This window comes from Saccostrea echinata, unplaced genomic scaffold, assembly GCF_033153115.1.
Source record: "Saccostrea echinata isolate AGI-Se365-2 ecotype Australia unplaced genomic scaffold, CSIRO_AGI_Sech_v1 ptg000001l, whole genome shotgun sequence".
NCBI lineage: Eukaryota > Metazoa > Mollusca > Bivalvia > Ostreida > Ostreidae > Saccostrea > Saccostrea echinata.
In genome coordinates this window covers 29,572,739-29,598,803 of record NW_026889750.1, presented here as the reverse complement: position 1 = coordinate 29,598,803, position 26,065 = coordinate 29,572,739, and the positions used below count along the sequence as shown (strand labels likewise).

General features: G+C 34.7%; 1 protein-coding gene across 6 annotated transcripts in view; it reads right to left on the bottom strand.

The window, feature by feature from the left end:
• Positions 1-5,296: 5,296 nt before the first annotated feature.
• LOC133189015 (uncharacterized) overlaps positions 5,297-26,065 on the bottom strand; it is a 51,904-nt gene continuing 31,135 nt past the window's right edge. For 5 of the 6 annotated variants that reach the window (XM_061324482.1, XM_061324462.1, XM_061324488.1 and 2 more), the window contains exons 3-8: positions 19,097-20,111; positions 16,380-17,909; positions 14,761-14,879; positions 8,584-8,724; positions 8,025-8,204; positions 5,297-7,666 (exon numbers count right to left, since the gene is read on the bottom strand). In XM_061324482.1, coding sequence (XP_061180466.1) covers positions 7,493-7,666; positions 8,025-8,204; positions 8,584-8,724; positions 14,761-14,879; positions 16,380-17,909; positions 19,097-20,111 — 3,159 coding nt within the window. In that variant the 3' untranslated portion in view covers positions 5,297-7,492. Of the gene's footprint in view, positions 7,667-8,024; positions 8,205-8,583; positions 8,725-14,760; positions 14,880-16,379; positions 17,910-19,096; positions 20,112-24,107; positions 24,237-26,065 lie in introns of those variants that run through there. The other variant, XM_061324494.1, reaches the window with a different exon arrangement.

Sequence of the window (26,065 nt, the reverse complement as noted above, 5' to 3'; positions counted from 1 at the left end):
TTCCCAAGTAACTATAAGCCCTGCCTTGACCAAACTTGCATGGATGATGCATCTAGGGATGGACACAACCACACTTGCTTCGGATGCTGGATCTGACCTAGATTTCCAGATGAATGACCAGGTTAAAGTTTTTGGAGCAGGTCCATTCCCAAGTAACTTTAAGCCCTGCCTGGACCAAACTTGATGGATGATGCATCTAGGGATGGACATAAGCACACTTGCTTCGGATGCTGAATCTGATCTAGATTTTCCAGATGAGTGACCAGTTTAAAGTTTTTGGAGCAGGTCCATTCCCAAGTAACTTTAAGCCCTGTCTGGACCAAACTTGCATGAATGATGCATCTAGGGATGGACACTACCACACTTGCTTCGATGCTGAATCTGACCTAGATTTTCCAGATGAGTGACCAGGTTAAAGTTTTTGGAGCAGGTCCATTCCCAAGTAACTATAAGCCCTGCCTGGACTTGACTTGATGGATGATGCATATAGGGATGTTCACTACCACACTTGCTTCGGATGCTGGATCTGAGCCAGATTTTCCGGATGAGTGACTAGGTAAAGATTTTGAAACAAGTCCATTCGCAAGTAACTATAAGCCCTATCTGGACCAAACTTTAATGGATGATGCATCTAGGGATGTACACTAACCAACCTGCTTCGGATGCTAGATCTGACCTAGATTTTCCACATGAGTGAATTTTAGCCATATTTTAACCAAATTAGCATGGATGATGTTTCTACGGATGGACACTTCCAGACTTGCTTTGGATTCTTAATCTGACCTTCTTTTTCTACATGAGTGACCAGGTTAAAGTTTTGGGAGTAGCTATTATATAAATAGTGCACGTTTTTGAGGGTAACAGTTGAAATTGACACCCCAAGGAAAACCATTGTCAACCGACGCGTCAGCGGAGGTTGACAATGGTTTTCCGAGGGGTGTCAATTTCAACTGTTACCCTCAAAAACGTGCACTATTTATTTTATTATACTGAATGTCTTATTGATTTCGGATGTCATAAAAAAAAAATTCGGAGATCGTCGTTAAGTTCACGCTTAGAAAGCTCTCAAACTCCCCGCTTCTATTTTTCTCAATAAGAAAGCTTCGGAAAAGATTTACCAACCTCTCTATTGTTTGTTTGCTACTCAAAAAGTCCTTTATCATCTAAAGTTTGCCTCGCAAGGATGTTTCGTCTGTTGTTTTCAAGTAAGCTACATCGGACGCAAGCTTTTATTGACGTCGTTTATTCGGCTTCTTTCAAACGCACAACCGACGTTTTGAGAATTCTACGGTGAACCGTACGCGCATGATTTGAACGCATGTGATATTTTCGTAATGTTACCTGTTTTCAAGTGTGTTGCTAACGCTGAGGGTAACATTACAGATTGTTAAATGCGTCTAAACCAATCAGATTTTAGTATTTAACATGAAAGTATAATAAATAATATTATGGCCTGTTATGAATTTACTTGCATAGATGGTGCATCTAAAGATGAAAACTTCCAGACTTGCTTTGGATGTTGGAACTGACCAAAAAATTTCTTGATTAGTAAATAGTTTAAAAGTTTTTTGAGCAGGTCTTTTTCCAAGTAACTATATGTCCTACTTAAACCAAACTTGCATGGATATTGATCTTAGGATGTACACTAACTAGAAAAAAATATGATGTGAGATTTGCCTTACTTGATAGATAACATTCGTCGAGGTGAGCTTCGTAATCTTTGATTACCTATGTTTGAAATTCTTTGGCAACATTGCTTCATCTATCAGTTAATTTTGTTTTATACTTCCATGGATCCTTTACAGTGTTGTATTATACTCATGTGACCGTTAAGGTCCTTGGGCCTCTTGTTAATTTTCTTTTTCGTTTATTGAAAAATACAGATTGTCTGACTTGCTTTAAAAGTTTAGGATCCATCTGTCTGTTTTGGTTTTTGCTGCATTTTACAAACATATAAACTATGTTGATGAAGTTTAGGTAAGAGTCATGGAGGAATAAATGTGTAATTCTGTGATTTTTTAACATTCATCATTGTGTTTTATAATTCCTAAAATAAAAGAAAATAAAAACCCACCTACGTACCCTCCTTAATAAAAATTGGTCCGAGTACATCAAACAAAAATATTTTTATTTCAAAAGAACCCCATCAAAGCTCCAGTCAGAACTCCTGACCCAGGGGCCATGAAATTCACAATTTTGAATCATAACTATGTATTTAGTTTGTTTGCTTAACACCAAGGGGCAGAGGAGAAGATTTTCAAATCTTTAAATCATTTTTAGTCTATAATAAATAAGCAGAGAAGATTTTCAAAGTATTTATGCATTTTCACTATATATATAATCATTAGAGCCCCACCCTAACACCAGAACCCCTGACCCAGGGGCCTTTAAATTCACAATTTTGGAAGAGGCACTCTCTTTCTCATCATAACTATGTACTTAGTTCAGTGGCTTAATAATCAGGAGAAGATTTTCAAAGAATTGATGCATTTTTTCACTATACATGTATAATCATTAGAGTCCCACCCTAACACCAAAACCCCTGATCCTGGGGCCATGAACTTCACAATTTTGGAAAAGGCACAATCTTTCTCATAATAATTATGTACTTAGTTCATTGGCTTAATACCAAGGGACAGAGGAGATTTTCAAAGCATTAATTCATTTTCAGTATATAATAAATAAGCCCCCCCCCCCCCCCCCCCCCCCGCAACAGAACCCCTGACCCAGGAGCCATGAAATTCACAATTTTTGAAGAGGCACTCTTCCTCATAATAACTATGTACTTAGTTTATCAGCTTAATACCCAGGAGCAGAGGAGAAGATTTTTAAAGAATTAATGCATTTTCACTATATAATCATTAGAGCCCTGCCCTATCACCGGAACCCCTGACTTAGGGGCCATGAAATTCACAATGAACAATGATGCCATGGTTACTAAAAGTAGAAATTTCTGTTATATACTTTCAAAACACTCCTTCTCCTACAGTTTTAGTCTGCTTTCAATAATTTAGCACAAAAGTAGACTACACTGAGGTACACAATTTTCTTGACTGAGTAGCTGTTGATAAATGGTGTTGCCCTGGTTACTAAAAAAAAGAAATTTCTGTGAAATACTACTCCTCCCAGTTTTGCTCTGATATCAAAAAATCTTGCAAGATAGGAACTTTTTTATTTTGCAGAGTAATAAGAATTATGTATCTCAGTGTAGTCTACTTGTGTGCCAAGTTATGCTGAAATCAGACGAAAACTGTAGGAGGAGTAGCAAATTGAAAAAAAAAAATGTTTACAAACAGACAGACAGCTAGATGGATGGACGATGGACACCTTACTATCCAAAAGCTCTTCTGGTCTCTGACCAGTAGAGCAAAACAAAAAACAAAAAAAAAAACCACAAGTCTCTTACAAGATTGTAGCTCTACTGGTTTGTATTTACATCAAAGGAAGAGAAAAGTAGCTCCTTGACTCGAAACTATGCAACATCAATAAATAGAATAATGATCCCTGGTTTAGTCTCTTTTTGTGGCAAGATTTATTGAAATCAGATTAAAACTGTAGGATGAGAAGTGTTTTCAAAAAAAATTCTTAGAAATTTCTACTTTTAGTAACCATGGCAACACTGTTCAACAAAATCAAAATACAATATTAAGAACTATGTACCTCAATGCAGTCTACTTGTGTGCCAAGTTATACTGAAATCAAACCAAAACTATAGGAGTAGCATTTTTAAAGTATTTCACAGAATTTTCTATTCTTTGTAACCATGGCTACACATTTCATTGAAATCAAAAACAAATTTAAAGAATCATATATGTCAGTGTTGTATACTTATCATTATGTGCCATGTTATATTGAAATCAGACCAAAACTGTAGGAGGAGTAGCATTTTGAAAAATTGTTCACAGACAGACAGACAGCTAGACAGATGGACGACGGACACCTTACTATCACATAAGCTCTTCTGGTCTCTGATCAGTAGAACTAATGACTAAGTTCAACAACTGGTTTATCAAAAATCAAAATCCAAGTAACATGCACATCTCTGGTATATATACAGTTGATCTACAAAAAAGTTCTTGTCTAGAAAACTGTAGGAGTTATCTGGACAATGTACCCTTTTGGCTTCACCCATCCGCCAATTTCACCACTTCAATAACTGACCTTTTCTACGGAAAGCCCAAATGAAAGTCTATCAGTACAAAAATTTACATTTTTCATAATCTTATACCAAACACCTGTGTTTATAAACCTACATATTCCATGGGCCATGATTTGAACAAACCTGATTCTACATTAAATTTACTACATGTAAGCTATTGTGGTCCTGCTGTTCTTCAGATAAAGGTTTTTACAGATATTTTCTATACATACTGGCATTCCTAGATAAAACCCTGATTTCATGTTGCAGTCCATCCCATCCCCAGGGGACATCAATTGAACAAAGTTGAATCTACCCTACATATAAGTGGTTCTTGAGATTTTTAAATGATCCCACCAATTTTCACTACATGTATTTCTTAATCGTCTTCCCTTGAAACAGGGTGTGAATCTTCCTCAGAACAAACTTGAATTGCTTGATACTCAGATGACAACCAAGGCCCATGAGCCTTATATAAATGTAAAGAGAAATTTACATGGTATTATATATAAAAATGGCACGTACATATACCAAGTATTTATATATATGGATTTGACTTGACTGCTTTTTATAGAGATTGTTCCATCATTAAAAAATTCTCAGGCTATTTCAAATTCTGTCTCTATGGAACTGGTCAGGAACTCTCTCGACTTGTGCGACTTTCATTTTACAATTTAGTGAGGGCTTTATGATCTTTAATCATATTCAAGTAGTAAACTCAGGTGACCTAAAAATTATAACCTACTGGACACAGGAATATAAGCAGCAGTCATATTTAACAATAGGTTTAGGAGGCAATATAAAATTATTCATTTAATGACATCCATTTCTTCAGCAAATGCACTGTTCAGGCATAAACACTCCATTCCTTGGTTATGAGCAAACTAAAACTGTCCTACCCATTATATTTCAGAGACAGGAAATTATCATTAGGTAAGTGGGACATGCACCAGAAATGCTTATGGTCAATCTCGTCTATAACTTGCCTGTTAATTACATAATGATACCCATTATTCATGCAATTGAAGGCGTTAATTAATAGCAACTTATGGTACAAGAATTTTCTTTTTAAACTTGCATGATTTCTAGATGTTAATCAATTTACTTTCATCACCAAGCCCCTTTTGGTCAGAAATATCTATAACAACTAAACACAACTTAAATCAACATCACAATTTTAATGAGGTAAAAAAAAGTTGACATATTCTAAAGCATTTTCATATTGGTAAACACCTTTTACATCTATTAATAGCATGTTATAAGGCACAATATTTACATGCTGCATGGATACAACCTATCATATACATGTTAGAGTAAAATATCAGAATTAAAAGTGAATGTAAGATCAAGGCACAGTCCATAACTTAAATAATACGTCCCGTCTTCAGACGGGCGTACAAAAATCAGTTGTTTTAAAAAAATATAAAAAAAATTCTTAACATTAATTTTTTGATAAGAAAAATTTTTGTGACCTGCCACATGTGATTACAGATTTAAACCAAACTGAATGAAATATCAAGAACTTGAGAAAAAATTATGCACCTGGGCACATATATAAAAGGTTTTTGAACTTTTATAAAATGTTATAAAACTTTTATATAGAAAGTTTACTGGAATGAAATTTGAAATATATTTTACCAAAGATTTATCACAACTAATTTTACTTAAAGAAAGAATAATTGATCAGGTTTGTAAATGATATGTCTCTATCTGTTCTAGTGAGGTAATTGTACACTTTACAACTTTTTGATGAAATTAAAACCATACTGGAATGAATCACTTGTACAAAGGTAACACAGATAATTTTGTCATAAACTTAAAGCTTAAAACAAAGTAATCCTCTGAAGATCTTTGGTACAGCATAATTATTTTGTTCATCAATACATGTACTTGCAAAATCCTAGTTTTTATTTTAACATCTCCTTATCTACTAAAGCTTATTGATGATACCGATTTCTAAAAAAAAAAATTCTGAAAGATTATAAAATGCAGCAATTATTCCAGTATCAAAATAAAAAGACAACTGAAAAATGTTCTACCTTCATTAATACTGCTGTAAAAAATGTTTTAAAAAATTCTAAACAACACACACTGGCCAGTGGAATTTCAGGTGCCAATCATTCATGAACATGTATGATATATAAAACTGTGATTAAACTCTTTCAATAAACCTCTCAGTAAGATAAACAATTGATTCATAACATAATGATTCCACTGAACACACACTATATACAAACTTTACAGCGGAAATCTTCAAGAAAAAAAAAAAGGAAGGAAAGAGAACCAGCAAAAAACAGAGGATCCGACAAGTTACAGAATCTGACAACAAGAGCTCTACATTTGTACAGGTATATCAAGCAAAAGTAAAGAGAATCAGGAACATTATTTCATGACTTTTCCCAGAGGATGTCACATCCCCCTGATGAGTTTAAAAATGGTCAGGTGAAAGTTGCTTAAAAATTTACTATAATCAATATCTTAGAACTAAAACAAAAGACAAAATGAGTATTCTTATAGCTATACCTACATACTAGTATTACAAAGTGCACCAAATTCTCGTGGAATATCAGACAAACAGGAGACAGTTTGGCACGTTTTTGTTGTATTAAGGTATATACACTTTGATCTCTCTGGTTGTTAATATATTTGTTTCAATGGGTGAAAATAAAAATTGAATGAAGGCCACTTTCAAAAAAGTCAGTATAAAATTCAGACAGCAACACTGAAACTATGAGCTCTCTGAGTTTGTGTCCTTTCTAGTTAAGGTACTAAATATTAAATAAAAATTAAAAAAAAAATTACTATAAATATAACATACAGAATAAAATCCTCTCTAAAAGCTTAAAGAAGTTTACATAAAAAACACCAATTATTGCTTACACTGGTAAAGTTTATGCATAAAGCTTTGGTAATAGCTTTTTTTCCCCCCTAAAACTATGAATAAGTTAATGTTACTAGTCCTTAGGACACAATTATTACAGAATAAAAGTCCTTGCAGGACCATCTAAAATCACAGAGAAAAGTAATGCTAACTTCTGTGCATAGCATAACATGGCTTTGATATCAATATTGGACATCACAAAATAATACTCTAAATAGATTTGTAAACAAAGCACTAACCAGAATTGTCATGGACAATGAACACATTTCACAAGTTATCCAAGAATACTATCTCAAAATGCTGATGTGTAATGTCCGCTCTGTTCACCAGGGATGCTCCCAGTAAGTTTCAAGAGTTACTCCCCTTGGACTATAACGTCAGGCACTGTTTTGTGATATGTAACAATTTTCCAGGAATCACAGAACTCTGTGCCACTTACTCCAGAAACTGGGCATTTAATGGCAGAATCCTGTTCACTTACACTGTTGGGCCCATTTAGGCAGAATTCTTCTCCTGGCATTTGTGAACCAGTAATTAATTTGATTTATAGTCAGTCCTGTTTGTTTAATTAGCATGGCCTTTTCATCATCGTTGGGATATGGGTTGTCTTTGTGTTGTCTTAACCATTCTAGCATAATGGCTACAGCCTGAAATAAAAAGTCCTCAAATTTGTACCCAAGCTTTACGAAATGATTAAAATATTTACACCAGTTTCTAAAAACTGCAAGGTAATTAACTAACATTCAAGGACTGCAGAATAAACTACTGGCAAATTTCACCTCAAATAAGCTGCAGGGTTGAAATAAACTTCCAAGTAACTGGTCAAAGAAATGGAAAGCTTAAAACTGTTTATGTACATGGAATCTATTAATCCTCATCAAAGGATCTTCCACAAAGGAAACTCATGGAGGGGTGGGGGTGGGGTGTGGTGGGGGGCTCAACAAACATTGCAACCTTCTTGGTATAACAAACATATCTTCTTTTCAATAATGAGACTACAAATACCTCTTTTGGCAGACTTGGATGTTTTTTAGACTCAGACTTTCCATGGTTGCTACTGCTGCTGACAATACTAGTAGAGTCGCTGCAATCTGCCAAATCCTTCAGTGACTTGAAATGTGGAGAACAAATGGCACTCAGATCTAGGCCTTTCTTTGCATTCGGTGAAGCAAATAACCCCTGCATCTATAACATTTTTACAATTTATTATAACAACATAGCAAAAAAAGATAAACAACCAAACAAGCTGAAATAAATTCTAACAAGAAAATAAATTATGACTGAGAGTTTTTCCCCCAGTAATTTGTTAGATGTGTAAATTACTAGATGAATTCCTTTTAACACGTAACCATAATTTTTCATTATACATTTCCACACTTAACAACCCCAATCTAAACCTCAACATTTATCTGCATAATGAATTAGAATTGCTGACTGCATTATATAATATGCCTTGCATTACTCATTTTACAGGTTTTCTAACTATCTTTTCTTGAATATGGGTAAACAGTGGAGTGAATATTTCAGAATTGTTCATGACAACTAAAAAATGCAAACAGTTTACCATCATGCCATCCATGCTGCTAAACTTGTGGTCCTTTGTGGGGGTACCCATGGTGGGGGTCATATTCCCTCCCATTGGTTGGCCGGGCATGGATGATGAGCTCACCCCTCCACTGTGGTTTGGCAACTGAAATGTTGCTGGCTGAAAAAAAGCATTGCTTATTAACTTTTATGTTATTCAGTTTCAACAACCTAAAATAAAATATTATCTTCTACATATGATCTTGACTTTTAAACAACTCAATCAGAAGAGCTTTCCTACTGATTTGGGTATCTGTTGACCTAATTAGACAACTTTTCCCACTGCTACAGGTATGCATTACAAGGCTCCAAAAATCTGACTAGGAAATGTTTTGAAATTCCTAACTGAACACTGACTTTTATACATCATATTGTTAACATCAACTATAAAGAAATTTGACATTTAATACAGGCAGTAAGTGTTGGAATTCATGTTGTATCTACCATGTAAACATAGCTTTTGGTCTTTCAATTTTCTGATAAGAGTTGAGTTTGTTTTCCAGATTATTCATTTAAAAAATCCCTCGGATGAATTTGTTATAATGAAACCTTATCAGGCAGGTGTATGACTCAGCCAGGGGCCTGCAGTCATGTCTAATCTAGTTCCCCTGGCAGGTTCTTGTTGAACTGGCCTGGAAAAGATGTCTATCATGACTGAATTAGTCGTGTGTGTGTCAGTCAAACTTCCCAGCATCCAGGCAAAAAAGAAATTAGCAATACACACAAGACCACAACTCTGCCATGCTTCAGCTAATCTCTACTTCCATCTCCCACAAAACACACACACAAAATAGTCTTTCTACAGCAATGTGTACAATTAAGTTAACACACCACCAAAGGGGCACAACTATTAAACTCCTGTCTGAAAGCTAGATCTGGTTAGGATATAGATATTTTGAGTGTTCTCTTTCTAGTGCCACTCTCAGTGAACCCAAAACAAAAGATGGGATCATATGTTTTGAATAGAGAATGCCCTTCTAACACAAACATACACAGTTGCATGTCAGGAAGTTTACTGCACCTGGTGTTTGCTTTTTTTTCTCTCTGTTTTTTAACAAAAACTTAGCCACATGAAAACAAAAAAATCTCTCAAGACAAGCTCTAATACAGAAATCAGACTCCTGGCATTTGCTCCCTTCTTTTTCCAACCATCTTCCCATCCAAGAGTATGTTAGTTACCTATTGTGAATAGTTTTTTGTCATAATGCATTCTCATTTCAATCTTTGCAAAGCTATTCAGATTGTTGAGAGTGAGCCAGCTAAAGTCGAAGTCAACAGGGGTTGACTGATGCAATGTAGTTACCCAGTATATATGCCAAGTTACACCACAGGAAAAACTAAGAAATAAAACTAAGAAAGTGGGTCTTCTGTAATTCTCTTCTGAATATGTGCCAGTAAAAATATGTGTGGTACTGGTAATCTTTCCCTCTCTTTCTTTCTCTCTTCTCTCTCTCTAACTACATGTACTTTTTAAAATTCCATTAAAATTGTTCAAAGCTTCAACCTACAATTGATGAAGTGCTTGAACTATAGGATAATTTTTATAAAAAGAACACTTATTCCTGGTCTTTTTTTTATTGGTCCCATTTAATGAATCCATTTACGGGGGCTGTTGAATGTTTCCAGTACAAACATGGTCTAATGACGGAGTGGCCAACACAAGCAGGCACTTTAATCTTCTCCGCCTTCCACCGACCAAACAGCCACTTGTTTAGGAATTCCATCAATTCAAGGAGGAGAAGTTGTCTGATTAAATGTTACGGGTGAATTCCTCTCCGTTGAGGGGTATTAGAAATGGGCGGGAAAGTCAGCAAAGCACAGAGACCACACAAACAGAAAACAATACACTAGCATGTCTCGATCACCATCATGTCAACCAGTTTGATCGACAAGGTTATGTTTTGTGCAAGTCAAGCATTTAGACCTGACAAAGATAACAAAGTCTAGGGATTTACTGTAGGGCTTTAAATCATATTTGGTGACATAATTGCGTGTATATAAATAATGGATTGAGATCTCCCTCATTTTACCACCGTTTCTTACTTCTATAGTAAACATGACAGCCATCACTTGATTCAGCTACAGATAAGTTAAGATACACATCATTTTCTCTCTATCACACACACCTTGTCCATCATCAATGCTACAGTATCAGGCAATACATGCAACATGATGATACAGGACCTGTCAAATATTTATTACTTTTTTTGTTTCAAATTCTCAAATTCTTAGAAAAAGATTGTATTTTTCTTCAAATTACAGGCTTGCTGCAAATATCTTCTGATGAATTACCAGTGTATCATCATGTACCTAATATGAGAACTACATTCTATTTGAATATTACCATGATTACCGGTATTATCAATGTTTCAATGCAACTATCATTCGAGTACTTTTTTTTAAATCCCAGGTTTTGATTAGTGAGTGATAAAAACTCCCACATGAATATCCAGTATGCAGTCTATCAGACAAGGTGCTTACTCTGGGGAGAGAATAAGGCCTGATAAACACACATTCACTTTACAGTGGCCATATTTTCTATCTAGGACATCTAAATCTGGATGAATGAATCATTTCCTGTGCCTTGGACCAGGTAGACTTTTCTAAACCCTGACAAAGTCCCATAGAAAAATAAACCCTCTGATAATAATAGCTGGATTTCAGTCATTGTATGGGGGATATTGCCAATACCGCACATGACCTATACTTGTAATACTTTGTACAAATACAGCTCAGATTTCCTATTGCTGAAATGATTACATTTTAGTACATTTTCAAACTTAATTAACTAAGTAAATGGTAAACTTGGATTTCAAATTCTTTGCACTTGCAAACTTAATTTACAAAGTAAATGATCAACTTGAATTGCAAATAAAATGTTAGATGAAAGTTTTGAAGACAACATTATGAGCTTTTCTGTAATTTTACCTTTTTTTTCAAAAATTGAAAACATTCAGTGACAGAAGATTGGAAAATGTTTTAAAATGATTTGCCAATCCTTTGAAATAGCTTGGCAATAAGTATCTCAACACAACTAGGGTACAAAAGAAAGTGAAGTCTATTCTTCTCTTTCTTTATAGGAGCACATTCTCCTACCAACAGGAACAATACTTGGGTAATGCTACCCAGCATAGATTTTCACTGAATCAACAGGTCCAGAAAAGCTGTCTCTGTATGCATGCCTCACTCAATGAATGGATTGGATTTCAAAAAGTCCCCATGTTATTCATGGTCGGCCACTGAATAGGGGACCTTAGAGCTATAATTGTCAGCTTTTTCTACATCAACATCTTTTATTCTTGTTGGGAAATTACTTGTGAAATTTTGCCCACTTAAAGATATCAGATCTCCAATATAAAGCTTGGCCAGAACTCTGACTGCTGTTTTGAAAGTTTGTTATTTGAGTGTTTAAAGACTACAGGTCATGCCTTGCAGTAACTCAATACTTCATTTTAAAGCATTAAGTGACAAGTGCATATCCCATGCAAAATGATAGATAAATCTTGAAAGCTATTAATGTTACAACTATGATGTAACTTTACTAACAAATTCTGACAACACACTAGAAAAGTGTAATATACCAGTTAGATTTTGTTACTGCTTACAATAGTAAAAACTAAATACATGTATTGAATTTCAAATAAAAACAGGATATGATGTCAAAGATGTTCTAACAATACAACATAGACACCATTTTAGGTACAACCACTCTATATCATGTATAAATTCCAGATTTATTTGAAAGCAGTACCATGTTATTTTTCTTGTTATATAAAAAATAAATATTTGTATTTAGCAAGGGTGTAAACTGATGTACAAAAGTGTTGCCTTCTAACACAGAAAGAACGCTTTTTCCTACAATTATCTTCTTGGCTAAAACTTTTATAACACAATCACAGTTCGAGCTGAAATGAATAGCAACATTCAATATTTGAATATTTGGGACTATTTTTCTATTCAAATATTCATCAATGTTATATATAAAGTATTTTTTTCTTAATTATATTTATACCTATACCCTTTGCAGACTACTGGGTAAGCATGTGTAACAAAATTAAATCTTTCTGTAAGAAAAACTTTACATTGAAAAACAAATTAAAACAAACTTTAACTTTCGGAAGATATGCCGATACCCTTTTTTTGCATTATGTTACTGGCCTCACATTATTTGATAGACCTGTCTAAGGTGCAAGTTTAGGAATTTGCCAAAAATTTGGTGAAAAATAAAATGCATAAATTTTCATTCATAACTGCTACAATCAGGATGTTTCAGATTGTTTGCCAATAAAAAATGCAGTAGACAGAAAAGGAAATTATATTAATGTAAATATTGGTGTTAAAAATAAAATAATTTATCCAATTAATAAATATATGTACTTTAAATTTGATTTGTCAATTGTCATAGTCAAAGAAACCATCATTACATAAAACAATCTGAATAATTCAATCAAATGGATAATACAGAAAACTTGTCATAGTTTGATAGTAAAAACGATGATTAGCAGATGGTTCAAATGCATTATTGGGGTAACAACGTCACACCCCACTAAACATGCTGCTAAACAGAGACACCCATCTCAGTGATCAGACTGTATAGATACGTGTTTCAAATAAGTAAATATATTTTAGGATTAATTATTCTTTATATGAATCAAACTCAATGTTCTGAAAAAAAGAAATATCCCAGGGATTTTTTTACCCTTTGATTCCAGGGGCCGGGGCCGTCAAGATTGGGAAAAATAGTGATATTTGGTTGAAATTGGGAAAAATATCTTCATACAAATAAATAGGAAAACACAAGCAAAAGTCAAATATTTAATCATTTTTCTTATTTTTTATAGTATAAAGCTGGCTTAAACCAACTTTAGTGATATGAAATATTAGCGGTTGTTGAAGTTCAGAAGCTTAGCAATGGCAAAGCCGCAGGGTATGATAACATCGTAAATGAACATATTTATACATTGTCATCTTTTTTACCTTTATGTAAGAAGTTCTTTAAAATAACATTTGATAGTGGGTTTGTTCCAGATGAGTGGATAATCGGTATTGTTTGACCAATTTATAAGAATAAGAGCGATTCAACCCAGCCTGAAAATTACTGTCTTAGGCAAACTGGAGAGACTGACATGATGCACGTTTATTTTTTAGATAACGATCCCGACTTTAATTTTTAAACATCGATCCCGCTTTAAAAAGTATGCATGCAAACATCCGTAGTATCCTGAATAACTTCTCAGAACTCCTCGGATGGCTCGTACATCGCACATAGAGAACATAAACACCTTTTTGTCATTATTTTATTTCAATAATTTACAACTTAATACTTTTTTTCATATTGGGAATTTTTAGGTATAATTTTGGGAAAAACATGCACTTTTCAGCATTGGGAATGGGGCCGAATTTCGGCCCCAGAGAGACCCTAAAAAAATCCCTGTATCCTGATCGGATCTCAAATATATTCAACAAATAAGAATAATTATCATTGCTCACACTCGTTTAATTTTTCTAATTATATCTCTGGTAATGCCTTTTTATACCAGATTCTAATCTAATTAAAGGAATAGAGGCGTCAACAGGTCAATAGGGACATCGACAAGCTTAAGAGAAGGATAAATTAACTAACATAGCCATTAATACTAATTATTATTATTATATGTTGTATTCAGGGAAGTACCAATATAATTTTATCAACAGATTTCAAACATGAATGTATAAGGCACGTGACTGAATATTTGAATGCTAAATTTCCATTTGAATTTTCATCATTTACTTTTCACTCACCAATATTCAAACATTCATTTCAGTTCTACATACAATCCACTGCTATTGTGACTATAATTCTTTTGACAAGGGTTGTAAATGTGTGAGTTAAGAGGGTCAACTGATGTATTGAGATGACAGAGTAACCCTGCTCTAATATGTATATGTATCAATGAACAGTATTACTGTAAGCAATTAAAAAGATTCCCGTGAATGGATATATTGTAAACCAATTACTACATGCAACAATTTTTATTTGTGATTTGTCAATTTGAAATCCATCCGGAACAATTCTGCAACTGAGACAAAATAAATTTTTTGCAGCAAGAAATATTCATAATATGAAGAAGGTCACAAAACCCAGATACTTCTCCAGGGAAAAAAAAAATTGGTTTACCTTGATGATGTTTTGCCGAACTGAGCGGTCAAACTTCTCACAGAACTCTTCAATGGCACTCAATGATTTAGATGTGCTTTTGGTCACTTTGTCCTGTTCTTGTCTATCCCGAATTTTCTCTACAATATTTTGTTCAATGTTAATTAAATTGAAATATTTTTTTCTTTTTTGAATAAAATCAAGTTAATATATTGCTAAAATACAGTTGAACTTCGATATTTCAAACACCGATATCTTCAATACCATGTATATGTTCAAGTGATTTGGAAGTCACAACCACTTATTATTTAAGTATTTTACCTCGATATCTCATAACCTTGGATATCTTGAAGTTTTTTCTCAATCCTATCGAGTTCAAGATAACAAGGTTTGACTGTATAAACAATGACCAACTTTATCATGCTTGACAATAGTACTTACACTTGTCAATAAATGTATCTATTTAAAAGCATTTACTTCTTTCTAAGAAAATCAAATTTTCTTATTAATACTGAAAATGCTAAAAGTTCTGAAATGTTTCATATAAATTTCAGCTCCACTTTGAAACCTAAAACTGTATCCCTAATGCTCTCAAAAGGTTGCAATAATAACTTCATCAAAGATACCAGCAATCAATTTAATCTGACTATCTAATTAGTAATTGGAAACTTTAGCATATCAACAGAGAAGGGATTTTGTCTTTTAAGTTTCAATTTGTCGATACAGGTTTGTAAAGGCTGCAGGTTCAGCAAGTAAAGTCCCTATTATTACCTCCCCTGTAGATCAATTGCATCAATATAAAATTTCTGGTCCTTTATATGAACCATAGAGAAAAATTACGTCAGCTATTACAAAAAGCGAAAATCAATGCCAAATTTCCTAATGCTGAGCTGATAACACTTCTGTGCACAATTTCATCCATTGAACAGGTAAAAATATCACACAAAACATTTATTTGATTTTACAAGATATATTGGTGGGCAATTATTCTCGTTTGAATAGCATTAAACTGTTTACATCCTCTGGTAAATTCATATTCAGCTGAATTGTTGCTTCTGAAATTTGAAAGGGTAATGTACCACTGATGAAAATTTTATACAATTCATTAGCAAATCATTACTTTTTTTAGTTTGCAGAATTAACAAGCCATCATTTTACAAGAAGACAGATCTGGTTCATAAATTCTGAAGTTTTACAACTCCTTAATCTTTTTTCTGACCTATATTTACACAATGTTATCCAATAAAATCAATTTACAAGACTACAAAAATTTATATCAAACATACACTTCTCCAATGATTTATTTCAACCTACTAGTATCTAACCGATTCTACACACTATATAACTTAAAAACATGGTTAAAGGATTACCGGTATATATAGCCTTGCAAAATGGATTTCTCTTTTCTCATCTAATTTGCCAATAGGTATCAAGCAATAAAAAAAACACAACCAAAATGCATTTGCATGCATAATGAAATTTGCAGTATGTTTTCATCAAAATTATAAATTCAATATCATATAATTCATTCTTTTAAAGCTCCCACAACCCCACCCTTTCACTATTTCCATTTTATTCCAGGGGCTATTGTTATTTTTTTTAGTGTATTTTACACTATGACAATGTTCATATATACTAACCTATAAGGCAGTGATGAGCATACTTCAGAGCATCCATAATAACACTCTCTATTGCGAAATTGCCCTGATATGTTCCTGAAGGTGGGTTCCGAGATAGAAAATTCTGCAACAGCTTGTCAAAGTCAGCAGGTAAATTACTAATGAGTTGGTAAGGAAAACTTGGTGAACAGAAGTTCATATCTGCAATGATGAGATCTCGAAGTAAAGGAAAGAGAGGATGAGAGCGGAAGGCATTAGAACGATCAGAAATGAGATGTTGAATGAAAGTCTGCTGGGATGCCAACATAGGTGGTCGGTGAGGTGATCCAGTTTTACAGCTCTGGCAGTTTGGCTGAGTGCAAGGGGGCATGGGGCTGGACCCTGGGGTCTGCATGCCCTGCTGTGGGTGCATGTTCATTCCTGGAGCCATCCCTTGATGAGGTGGCTTGGATTGCATTCCTGGAGTTTGGGGTCCAACCCAATTCTGTCCATTCACTCCAGGGTTCTGACACTGTAAGTTTTCAGCACTAATCGGCGTTTGTGGATTCGAATACATTGAATTGTTCATATTGGCACTTGATTGCATACGATTGTTGTATTGACTTTGTTCATAACCACCAGTCATATTTCCCTGTGGTGGACCTCCCATCATGTGAGGATTCTGCATAGGCATGCCACGTGGTCCATTATTTTGCATAGGATTTTGACAGTAATTTTCACCTGGGTATCCCTGATTAGGATTCATCATACCTGGGCCCATTTTTTGGTCCATATTCATACAGCTGTTGTTCATATTCTGGCCTTGTGGTTCATACTGATTATCACAATATCCCATTGCTATTTTGTATGCATCCGTTCTGTCCATATACATGGGGTCCCCTAATGCTTCTCCTTGTGGCATGCCACAGTTTGGTCCAGGTCCATCAAAATGCCTCAGAGGCTGCATTCCTATAGGAGCACCTCCTGAACAAGAAGGTCTGTAGCCAGATTCTTGAATCTCACTTTGTTGTGGATGTTGCATAGAATTATTATAATTGTTGATGTGCATTGAATTCTGATTATCATCCACATTAAACATTTCACTAGGCTTTTGTGAAAAATAGTCATTTTGCATAGAAACCATTGGATTCTCGCCACTGCCTGGTCGACTATTGCTTCCTCTGGAGTAGTCTCCATAAGGACTCATGGAACCATTGTTATTGCCAGGCACCATATATGGAGCAATATCAGGTTTCATGGAAGGTGTTAGTCGAGGCATGATCTTTGATGGCACATTTCTCTGACTAAACTCATTCTCTAAATCACAGTCACTGGACTCATAGCCCTGATTGTACCCTGCCGAGTTCTGTCTCTGGATAGACACCCCATTTTGGTGATGTCCCTGCAGATCACTAAAGTGTACATTTTTTTGTTGTTGAGGAGGCATGTTCTGCAGTGTCTGTCGGTTGTTGAAGTTTTGATTGTGAATGGCAGTCTGAGCAGACGAGGCAGAGGAGGGGACAGTTGATGATACTGATGATGACCCATAACTCCTCACACTGGCTGTATCCCCTACAATTAAATGCTGGAATAATTAATATTAATATCTTAATTTCTCTCCCACAAACCAACAGGTATCATAATGTTGCATGTATGAACTCATCCCTTTTTCCCCAATATTTCCTGGAAAGAATATCCTATGCATATCCAGTGCATACAATAAACAAATAGAAGCCCCAAAAATATTTTTAGCAAAGTATTTTAAAGCAAAATTAAGAAAGAATTTCCTCTCTTTCAAATGTCATTCAATACCACAATGTATAAAGATAGATAGAAAATACTGCAGATAAAAACTTGCTATATCTCAAGCTAAACAATTTGAAACCCTACAAAAAAAAGGTCTCTGCTTTTATCTTATGTATTATGCGTATTTCCCCACCTTCTCTTAAAGTTAAAAAAAAAAACGGAGATGAAAAAGTCTGTACTATTCATGCACCCTTTAGTAACACTAATATAATATAATAAAAGGACATCCAACTTTAAACAAAACTAAAGGTACTGTGAGCACTAAGCTTTCAAAATGATACCCTCCCAACCCCCAACTCCCATGAGTATAATGGCAAAGACCATTTTTGGCTATAAGAAACCCAAATATCTGTCTGAGCAGGACATAAAAATAAGAGGTGCACAACTGCAATGTATTTCTAAGATTCTGTGAAAATTCTAAGGAATTTTATTCGGTGGTATAGGAAGAGTTGTGGATACAAGAAGGGTATCCCCCAATATTATGGAAATAATGGCAGTGTCCTGGTTTTGCTAAGGGACACCCCAAATATCTGTCTGATTGAAATGAAAAAAGGTGCACAATGGCACTAAGTGATAAAGATTCTGTGAAAGTCTCATTAAATTTTATTCAGTGGTATAGGAGTTGAGGATAAGAGATTGGTACTCCCAATATTTTAGAATGACAGTGTCCAGGTTTTGCTATGGGAAACCCTAAATATCTGTCCAATCAAAATGGAAAATAGGAGGTGCAAAATGTCACTATGTAATATAGATTCTGTGAAAGTCTCATTAAATTTTAATCAGCGATATAGGAGGGGCTGCAGATAAGAGATGAGTACACCCAAGTATTATTGACAAGCACCCCCATCAATATATACCACCCCCCTTTTTTCAAGTGGGGAGGGGGTTAATAATGAAAAGGCATATATATATTTCTTATCAGCAAAGATGAAGGAATACAAAGGTTTTAATACCTGAATAATATCCATTGTCACATGATTCCATTGACCTCTGAAACTGCTGATTTGCAGGATACCCCATATTGTTCATAGAACACGGCTGATTTCCCATCATGCCATTCGGCATCTGACCATTAGGTGGACCTGTCCACTTCTGATGCTGGGGCATGTTCTGTATGTTAACATTAGGAGGGGCTGGTCTCCCCAGTCTCTGGTAGTTGTGTTGGCTATTCTGCCTTTGCATGTGTGGTGGGATAGACTTAGGTGGGGCCATCTGTGTCTGTGACTGAGATTGGTGAAATTGAGGTGGCATGGATTTCTGTGAGGGGGAGGAAGGCACACTGGCTGGAGAGTAGGGTCTCTGTACCTGTGGCCCTACAGTACTTGATATACTTGGTGAGGCAACACTTTGTTGAGACTGAGAGGAACGTCTAGGTGTAGGTGGAGTGGGCGGTGCTTTGAAGACTCCTCCATGAGGGGAAAGTGGAGGAGCAGTGGTCCGCACAGGACTTGAAGGCCCTGATGTAGAATGATGGAACCTCTTTGCTACAGGACTGCTTGATCCACTGGAAGTGGCTACTGTACAGTTTGTGCTGGAGGCCACAGAGTAAGTAGTTGTTGGACTGCTGCATCCTCTGGATGTCCATTCACTATTCTTTGGAGTAGATGTCACTTGAGTTTGTGAAGCTGGGACTGAAGTCAGACTACTGTGAGGATGTGCTGCTGGTGTTGGAGCCACTGAAGACAGTGTGTTCCTTATGGCCTCTGGAGTCATGTATACCTGGGGATCCACCATATCTTGCTCCATGAGGAATTCCACAAAATCAAGCTCCATTCCCTCTTTCATTCCAATGTCTTCACAAATTTCATCCAGCAGCTCATTTGGCAGACGCTCATCAGCAATTTCTACTGGGGCTGGAGTGGGTGAGGATGGAGTGGTGGGTGAGCCCAAATTGTCCATCCCTCCATTGTCCATGCTGTGGACACTGGATGCCCCAGGACTGACAGGAGCCTCCCTGTACTCCATCATCTGAAACACATGAAACAAAAAAACTTAATGTTAGCATGCAGCTATGTTGCAGAAAGTTCACAGATTCATTTCTTATACACCTTTTTCTAGCAAAATACAGGTCAGACATGATATAGACTGTGTTAATAAGGACTCCTCCAAGTCAGGCTGACACAGGTACAGGTAAGGCTATACCAGATAACACTTAGCATTGTTCAAGCTTCCTAAGCTAAATATTTATTCTTTCCTATTTATCAAACTATTGCTGAAAATTTCATCTCCAGAATAAACAAAGACATCTCTAAGAGACTTCAGTTCAAACCACAATTTGAAAGACACATTCTTATGACCTTTGTATGAAAATAACCTGTTATTATAAACCTATAACATGTTATAATAATTTTTTTTATTGATCTTTGCTGCCAATATCTAAATGTGGTGAAAGATAAAAAGGTTACTTTATGGTTGATAACATAATTAATATCTTAATTTATTAAAATTCTAAAAAGTCTGGGTTAAAAAAAATATTGATAAATATCATATAAATACTGATGTCACTTGTATATATTTTCCACATTTTTATGATATTTATGATGAAAATATTGACATGGACTTAGAAATTACTTGCCTATCACATAATTTTTAGTTCTAATTCGATTGTTGTAGCAATTAGGCAGGCTTGTAAGATTTATAAGTATAAATCTGGATTAAGATTCCTTATCTAAGTCAGGGGAGAAATCCCTGGATCTCCTAGGGAGATCCCAGGGGTTCATCTTTATAAGAAAATCCACTTATGAATTTTCATGTTCTTAATTTCTAGAAACAAAAAGACCTCCTAGATAGATCAAAGTTAAGCAGGGTTTTACAGTTATAGAAGGGGACAAGGAGTTAGAAATGTGGGAAACAGGTCCAATTACAACACTTAAACCAAGGAAAAAGTCACTCTATACAATTCACATAAAGGACCTCTTAAGATTTTGTGTTTTGCTGATACATGTACGTTCCAGATTTTGCTATGAGTTGTTTTGTAACCGCATAAGTAGTGGAAAAGTAGCCTTTTTAAAGACCTATAATGACTTCTACTCTGTATACTTGTGAGCCAACTGTAAATTAATGATCAATATAAGTCATAGGTAACCTCTTAAAAATGAAGGGAAAGGGCTGTATAATAAGAAAATTGATAATTTTTACATTTCCCTCTAGTTATTTTCACACCTTATCAACACACGATCAATTAATTTATTTCTAGACAAGACACCTTTCTTTTAAGTATAATCACTTATATGAGTTTCTTGACGGTGTTTTTGCTTGAAGATGTATGTAATGTATTTTTTAATTATTTTCTACTCTAATGATAAATAAATGTGTCAAATATTTTGAGAAAACAATTTTGTCTGTTGACAAATTTCTTGGAGGTCCCACTGTAAATGCGATGTGCTACTTGAGGGGATATTTACATATATTCAAATTAAATCCAAGCACTAACAATTTGCACATTCCTTGAAGGACAGGAAAAAGAGTGACGTCTTAGTTTACAAACCAAGAGTGACCAAAAACCACAAGGATTTTCTCATAGGAAAATGACAGATTCAAGTAAAATGTTTATCAAGGGACAAACACAGTTAATCAATTCAAGACAAGCCTCACCATTTACATTTGGTTCCCAACCTGCCCCTTATATTCTAAAGAATTTACCCAAACAAACAATGAATAAGTGTTATAATCAAACTGTGGACAGATTAGAGCCTCTATATAAACTACTTCATTACACCACCAATCTGAAAAGCAAGCAACACCAATTTGAATGCTAATGATAACATTCACAAACAGAAGCAAAAAGCTTGAATTTTTACTAGAAGACAATTAAAAGTGTTAATTTCATTAATGATCCCTTGCATGTAACAGCAGATTACATAACCTGTCTCTTTACATGTCTGGCTAGCCTAAATAAACAAACTTTATAGCTATGTAAAACATGTAGAAACCTATGTACTTGTCCAGCAGATTTGATGTATGGACAAATAAAACACAGCCCATGACATCATTTAGGGAAAGGGTTTTTTTTTATTAGTCTTGCCCTGGTCAGTCATATACATCAGATTTTTTTCAAAATATAAGCAGCAAAACTGATGGCCTTGTTTGTAGCTGCTGGCAGGGGGAGATTTTTTGGCTTTGGTGGGAGACATTGTGCAGACATTGAGTGATTGCTGAGCTGTTATTCTTTCAAACCAGAAACATATGCCTGGCTCCTGTTCTGACTCTCTGTCTAACATGACTGGGGCACTTGTTCTCTCCGTCTATCAGTAAATACTCATCAAACTATCTCCACAAATCTTACTCACAATTTTCAGATCCTATGCAAAACACACAGAGTATTTTATAATTTCTTCAAACACATACATTCAACATTAAAAAAGTTAGGAAACAATTATTAACACCCCTAATCTTTAATCTCTCACTATCTTTAAACTACTGCAGTCACAATCATCCTACTGAATGCGGGTGGTTACGTTCCGACTACTTGTTCGACCCGCGTGGTTTCGACACGAATCCATGTTCGACCCGAGTGGTTTCGTTCCAAAGCAATTAATTAACAATTAATTGCTTCCGAACGAAATTAATTAACACTTTCAACAGTTTTACATTTTATTTTTTCGTCTACATTTTTTTTTTATATCGACCACGTATATTTGTGTTAATTATCGTATGTAATTTAATTTGGAGAAACCTACATTAATGTTTAGACAGTGCATATGTAATCACGGTACATTGATGAAGTATTTGATTAATTTTTATGGAAAACTGTTCAAATATAATTCATTATTAAATCAAATTCATCAACATCCATGCTCCGCGATAGTAGAAAAAAATGTTAGGAAACCTTCTCACTGCATGTTGACTACACATTATACGGAAACAACTACCTATATTGACACCAGGGACCTATATACTAACGTTAGTATATAGGTCCCTGTTGACACGTACATCTCTGAAGCCATACAATATACAGCTACCGAATATCCATTTGTTTACCGCACAGTGTATACCCCTGTACTCAGGTATTCACATGTAGGGATATACATTAGAGTAGGTCGAAACCACTTGGGTCGTAACCACGCAGGTCGAACACGGAATCGGAACGTAACCACCCGACACCATCCTACTCCACAATCTCCCTCTACTGAGTCAATGAAGAAAACTGCTCTATAATTGATTAAAAAGCATGGGAAGAATCGTGATTTCAGCAAATCTTAGTACCTGTGGCAACCAAATACAGGCAAGAGATCATGAAGGGTGCCCTGTTAATGTCAGCTTATGTTAATGTATATACTTATAAACCTGAGATTCCCTTAACCATGACAAATTTTATGGTATCAGTTTAGCTTACTTCACAAAGCCTCCATGCTTCATGTAATTATCATCAATATCCTTTTGTTACATCAGCTCTTATTTCAGCTAATTCCATTTCTCTTTAAGCTGACTATCTATTGAAGTTTCAATGCATTCCTGCATTCAATCATTTCCTCTCAAGAGGATTCCTAACCACCACACTGTCAAATTGACCATTATTCTTGGCTGAATGAAAGTGAGGGTCAAATAACATAATTTTTAATTGATATATGAGTATGGTTTCCCTGAAGACCATAAAGTAAAATGAAAAATAAATTTTAGCAACATCATTTTGCAATACAATTAATAGACTGTGCAACTAATTCCAGGTTTTGTGTATTATTCAAATTCTGCAACTAAGATATAGCAGGTATAAAAACTATAATCAAAACATTATTCCTTTCAATAAACCACTGTTCAAGGCTTATTATGTATTCATTCCCACATTACATGCTCAACTTGTTTTATTCTCATCACATGCAGGTTCTTATGAAATATGCATCTACTTTTACAAAGCATGTTTACTCCATCATAATTTATCTGACATCTTTTTTACGTACACATTTCTGTAAATAATTGTAAATCTCCCTGTACCATGTGACTGTTAAATACATGACATGATTTTACCTCAGACAACGGACTCTTGTCATCACAATACAGATCACCCAGGGTGAGATTGGTCATTTTCATCTTCCTGGCCTTGAATTGGTCATCCATACAGTATACCAGAGAATTACTCAGCACTAAATACAGTTAATACCCGAATAATCAGGTTAACGGAGCACTAAAATCCATAACCAAAACTGCACATTACAACACCATCTTATAAATCTTTAACTGCACAATACAAGCACTATACAACACACTGGTCACTTCCTGTTCAGTTGATGAGAAGAAGATAATTAACCTGGATCAATTAGACAGCTCTTTACTTATTGTTTTTCAGTATATCATCTACACTAGACTATATGTCTATCTCGGTATTATCACAGTATTCATCTTCACCAGCATGCTGACTTGGACACTGTGTTTGTTTACCCTATACATTGGGTGGTCACTTCTCATAAACAGCAGTTAATCCTCAGTCAAACTCAAATGAATCACATGTTATCAAGCACAGTCACAATAATTAGGTCAGTATGTCCCAAAAATTAAAAAATGGCTTGAATAATTTCCATTTCCACTCTTTTCAATATACAAATATATGATGTCCAATACTACACATGGGTATCTAAACAAAGTACAACAACAGAGTTTGAACTATGCTACATGGGCTCTGATTGGCTCAAGGCTAGACAGGATAACCAATAGAATTTCTTATCTCCCATACAATGCCCTGCAACACCTGTTCCAAAGCCAGCTGTTAGAATAGTAAGGCAATAATTCCTTTACATGAAAGCTTCTAATATCAAAGTCCCACAGGGATTTTAAAATCAATATAACAATAAAAAGGTATTATTACTTAAGGATATTTTTGCTTGTTTAATTTTGAAAGAAATTTTATACAAATGTTTTAATAATGATGTAATGATTAGATTATATCACTAAAAAGAAAAAAAAAATAAAGTAACAATAAAAAAGTTCATTAATTTTCTATCTTTAACATTATTATGAGAATGAAACTGACAGGAAAATATCACACAGCACCTTCCCTTTTTTCATTTTTTATTTTATATACATTTTGTCTCTCAAGTTCTTAGTCATATTTTGGTTCTTACAAAGTCAATCCTATTGATACCAAGTATGAATTTTCTATTATTAAATATTAATATTATTCACTAGACATTAAAACTTACAGAAAAAATCATAAAGCATCTTCTCTTTTTTATGCATTTTCTAACTTAAGTCGTATTTGGTTTTAAAAAGAATCTGATGATAACATGTATGAAGTGGAGCTAAATATATTCTCAGGTTTCTGACATCAAAGGAAGGAGCAGGTATTGTTTGGTTTCACAGTTTGTAACACTCCACATGATCTATTGGTAATCTGTTAGCCCCTTGTCAAAGTGAAACAGGTGCTCCCTATTAGCATATCAAAGACCTCACTAAAACTTAGTCATTTTAATTAAGTAATGATCCTTGATCATAGCATATGGAGGAGAATGTTCTTTTCTTTTCAAAGAATCTTAGTCAAGCTAAGTTTGAGTACTATTTCAAAAAAAGGATAAAGGTAATTCAATAATTTCTCAAGTTGATTTTTAATTGAGTTAACAAGGAACAATGTGTAGACATTTGTTTTTATTAAAATATATCACAAAATACAGAATTACAAGTCATAGCCATGTTTAATTGTTCTTTCTATATGGGTACCTCTGTAGGCTTTGTAAACTATAAATCAGTAAGCTCCTTCCCAGGAAAGTTTCTTTTCTTTTTTCTTTTCTTTTAATTTTTTTTTTCAGCAGTGATTTAACTTCAAAAATGCTATTGCTCCCTAAATTATATGTATCTGTCATGGAATTTAATACTAAAAATTTATCATAATTATCCAATACTCTCAAACTATTATAGTTTTACCAAGTGTGGAACCTCCGTAACAGAGTTGAACCATGCTGTTGGTGTAAATTAAATGAACACGTTTTGGTATT